The sequence below is a fragment of the Aspergillus aculeatinus genome (assembly GCF_003184765.1).
Source record: "Aspergillus aculeatinus CBS 121060 unplaced genomic scaffold BO66scaffold_99, whole genome shotgun sequence".
In the NCBI taxonomy this organism is placed as follows: domain Eukaryota; kingdom Fungi; phylum Ascomycota; class Eurotiomycetes; order Eurotiales; family Aspergillaceae; genus Aspergillus; species Aspergillus aculeatinus.
Genome location: NW_020291568.1, coordinates 1 through 3,720, shown reverse-complemented (window position 1 = coordinate 3,720; position 3,720 = coordinate 1). Strand labels below are relative to the sequence as shown.

Below are 3,720 nucleotides of genomic sequence, written 5' to 3'. Positions count from 1 at the left end.
CCCCCCCCACTCCCCTTCTTCCTCTTCCCTTTTCCTCTTTTCGAGTTGATCTGTCATGGGATGGAGTCTCGGATTGACCCTCTGGTAGGATCGTGAGACTGTGCGGATGGATTGTTTCCTTCTGGGCTGAACGAGGCATGACCGTTACTTTACTTACTCTTACACACGCTTCTCTCCGCTCGTTTCATCTACGCGCCTGACAAGCCAGCGCACTTACTCGACTACTCTTCGCTCGTTTATCGCTGTCACTATCCGCCCCCCTGGTCTCGATAGGCGTCTATTTCTACTTCAACTTCCCTTCGATTCCTATCATTTCAACCTGGTCTCTTCTGTCCACCTCTGTCAACATCGGAATCGGTAATTGAAATCGTCGATTCACCTGCGTTCGCCCTCCGATCATCGCTCAGTGTTGTCGACAAATGTCCAGCGGGAACTGGGGTTCAACAGCTCGTGGCCATGGTCACAGGAAATGCAGACTTTCGTTATCCGCCGCCCCCTGCTGGCGCGCATGATATCCCTAGCCGGCGCAGAATCCCGAACCCACCCCGCCTGGATCCTCTGAGATTGAATCCTCCCTTCCCACGACCGGCGACGGCGGACGGCCCTCGGCCGCCCTTTTCCCCTCACCACCCTCCTCCTCCTGTGCCTCGTTCCCCCCGGATTCGCCCACCGATCCCACCGCCGTCCGATCCCTCATGGCGCTCCGTCTCCCCCTTGCCCGTGGAGGATGACGACTTTGTCATTCGCCAAAAGGCCTACCGCTCCCCCACATTTCCTCTGCAGCCGCCTGTTCGGTCCAGGGCCGCCCCCCGAGAAGGGGAGGTTGATCGTCCACCTTACCGGAAGTCCCCGCCTGCTCCGCCAGCGTTGCGCACGTCCAATTCTACGTCGAAACTACATGGCATGCGTCCGCAGCTGCACCCTCATCGAAATCGAGAACGCCTGCCAGACGAATCCGCCGCCCTGAGATTGCCCCGAATCATCCCGCCTGGGACATACGCCGAGATGCGCGGGCAAGATGCTCTCCGATCCAGCGTGAACTCGGCCATGACCTCGCGGTCGAGCATTGAACATGCCAGCGGAACCGAGCGGAGCAGTGTCCTGACCAAAAGTAGCTCTATTACCGATCTGTCGCCCGATACACCGGATGGCTCCTATGATAAGGAGGGTGGTATGAGTGTGGAAGATGCAATCTCAATGTACCTGGATGGCTTCAGCGATGTCACCGAAGAGCCAGGGTCGCCCGGGGTGTATGATTCTTCAGGGTTTTACGATGAGAGCAAGGCTCGACCATTGAGCCCACGTCCACCCACGGAGATCACCCTCGATGATTGTCATAGCTCGGATGAGCATTCTCCTGAACTGGAACCCACAGAAGATGTTCCGCCTGTTCCGCCCTTTCCCAAGTTAGAGGCTCACGGAAGGAGCTCACCGGATGAAGAATTCTTGGGCGAGACAGCTTCCCACGACCAGTCGCCGAGTCCCCCTTCGGAACGCAAGTTTTTGGATCCGCCTGTTGCACGAGAGCCGGAGACCACAGTCATCATTCCTGGCATCGTGCCGCCACCGTTACTACCCGGCAATGGGGCCCGCGACTGTTATGGCTTCCGCAAGGCAACCCACCACGTTACCCTCGTCCAGTATGAAGCATGGCATGCCCAATACAAGGATTACACTTCTCAGCGAAGAATCAAGTGGGTGGAGCTGCTTCGGGAGAATCGGCTTCCTATCAACGAACCGACGACGTTTCCCCCCAAGTCGAACAAGGTCAAACGGTTCGTGCGCAAGGGCATCCCATCCGAGTACCGCGGTGCAGCATGGTTTTTCTATGCGGGAGGCTACGAGCATCTGAATCGGAACCCTGGCCTCTATGACCAGCTGGTTCGACAGTCCATGGAGTCGCCTAGCAATGACGACAAGGAACACATCGAACGCGATCTGCATCGAACCTTCCCGGACAATATTCACTTCAAGCCGGAGAACGTTGACTCGGCCGCTAGCTCTGGTAGCAGCAACCCGAGACACGGGTCTGTCACGGTTGAAACGGAAATGATCCAGTCTCTGCGGCGCGTCCTGTATGCTTTTGCTCTTCACAACCCGCAGATTGGCTACACCCAGTCGTTGAACTTCATCACCGGAATGCTGCTTCTGTTTCTTCCGGAAGAGAAGACGTTCTGGATGCTGCACATCATCAGCTCCGTCTATCTCCCCAGCACGCATGAAATCAGTCTCGAGGGCGCCAACATCGACCTGTGGATTCTTATGGTGCTGCTGAAGGAATCGGCGCCCAACATCTACAACAAGATCGCCGGGAGTGGACCTGGCGCGGGGAGCGGGAAGGTGCCAGCCCTCACGGTCAGCTCGCGTCTGCCCGACATCACCCTGGGGCTGACCAACTGGCTCATGTCCGTCTTTATTGGCACCCTGCCGCTGGAGACCACGCTCCGGGTCTGGGATGTGTTCTTTTACGAAGGGTCGAAGACGTTTTTCCGGGTGTCGTTGGCGATTTTCAAGTCGTGCGAGCAGGATATCATGGGGGTGTCGGACCCGATGGAGGTATTCCAGGTGGTGCAGACGGTCCCAAAACGGCTGTTGGATGTGAATTCGTTAATCGATGATTGCTTTGTCCGGCGACATCGGGTCGGACAAGGGCGGATCGAGGAGTTACGCGCGGCGCGCCGGACGGCAGTGCGCCAAGAGAACATGCGTCGGTCGCGCGCGATGAACATGGGCCAGCTCCAGGCGGCGACGGACGACTGGGCGCATGGACGATCGCGAACGCCGACTCATGGGATCGAGCGCAGTATCGCGGATTCCTGGCGGCACATGAAGCGTCACCATGGCTTTCGATGAAAAGGGGGGAGGGAGGGCGTTGAGGTTGCCCAGGCGGGCATGCTATGTATTTATTGATACCCAGATTAGCTTGATTCTACACTCTTCGGCTGTTTTTTTGACGCAGACGTCACTTGTTTGCTTTTCTGTTGGTTGGTTGAATAACTAATTGCTGTTACACTGCTAATACTTAATGAAGGACCGGCAGGCAGACAAGTTGGTGTACATAGACAGGACGACGCGAGTGGCAATTAATGTTTCATTTGTTTTGATGACGCTGTGATCTGAGATGGATGGAGTACTGGAGGAGTAGATTTGGGTTGAGCGATCCATGGACGAGCTCGGCGGAGTCGGCGGGAGACGATCATTCTGATCGATTCTCTCACGATGACGCGCTCTGTTGTGCGGGTGTAACCTTCGGCCAGCGCCGCATGCGTCTTCACTGACTGAACTTTTTTTCACTTGATTCCATTTCTTCCTCATGTTGACTACCTCCAGACTTCTACTGGTTCTTGTCGGTTTTACACAGTATAACTATAGATCGACCTCTTCATTCACCTGTCTCCCGCCTACACAGCCACAGCATGCGGCAACCATGAGCGGTCAAGCAGCCAGCTATTACAACACCGACCAGCGCTTTGACGGCCCTCCGTCTCAGCAGCAGCAGCAGCAGCAGCAGCAGTATTACAACAATGGCTACCCTCCTGCCCCCAACGGAGGAGACTACCGCGGCCCGGAGCCCAAACCACCTCAGCCACCACAAGAACCACCCCCAACCTACAACCAAGCCGTCTACGGCTTCGACGACGCCTTCAAGGTCGAGAAACCGAAATGGAACGACCTGTGGGCTGGTCTTCTGGTACCTCCCCCCCTCCCCCCTCCTCCCTC

The 3,720-nt window shown here is 56.6% G+C and overlaps 2 protein-coding genes across 2 annotated transcripts; both read left to right on the top strand.

The window, feature by feature from the left end:
* The first annotated feature begins 298 nt into the window (after positions 1–298).
* BO66DRAFT_260382 (putative GTPase activating protein (Gyp3)) lies at positions 299–3,182 on the top strand. The gene has a single exon (XM_025643040.1). It carries the CDS (start codon positions 457–459, stop codon positions 2,851–2,853), a length of 2,397 nt encoding a protein of 798 aa, XP_025497631.1. The 5' UTR covers positions 299–456; the 3' UTR covers positions 2,854–3,182.
* A 245-nt stretch (positions 3,183–3,427) lies between these two features.
* On the top strand, positions 3,428–3,691 carry BO66DRAFT_444603 (uncharacterized protein; the record flags this gene model as incomplete). The annotated part of the gene is made up of 1 exon (XM_025651600.1): positions 3,428–3,691. A coding segment is annotated over one exon (264 nt), but the record flags the coding sequence as incomplete, so codon positions are not given.
* Between the last annotated feature and the right edge of the window lie 29 nt (positions 3,692–3,720).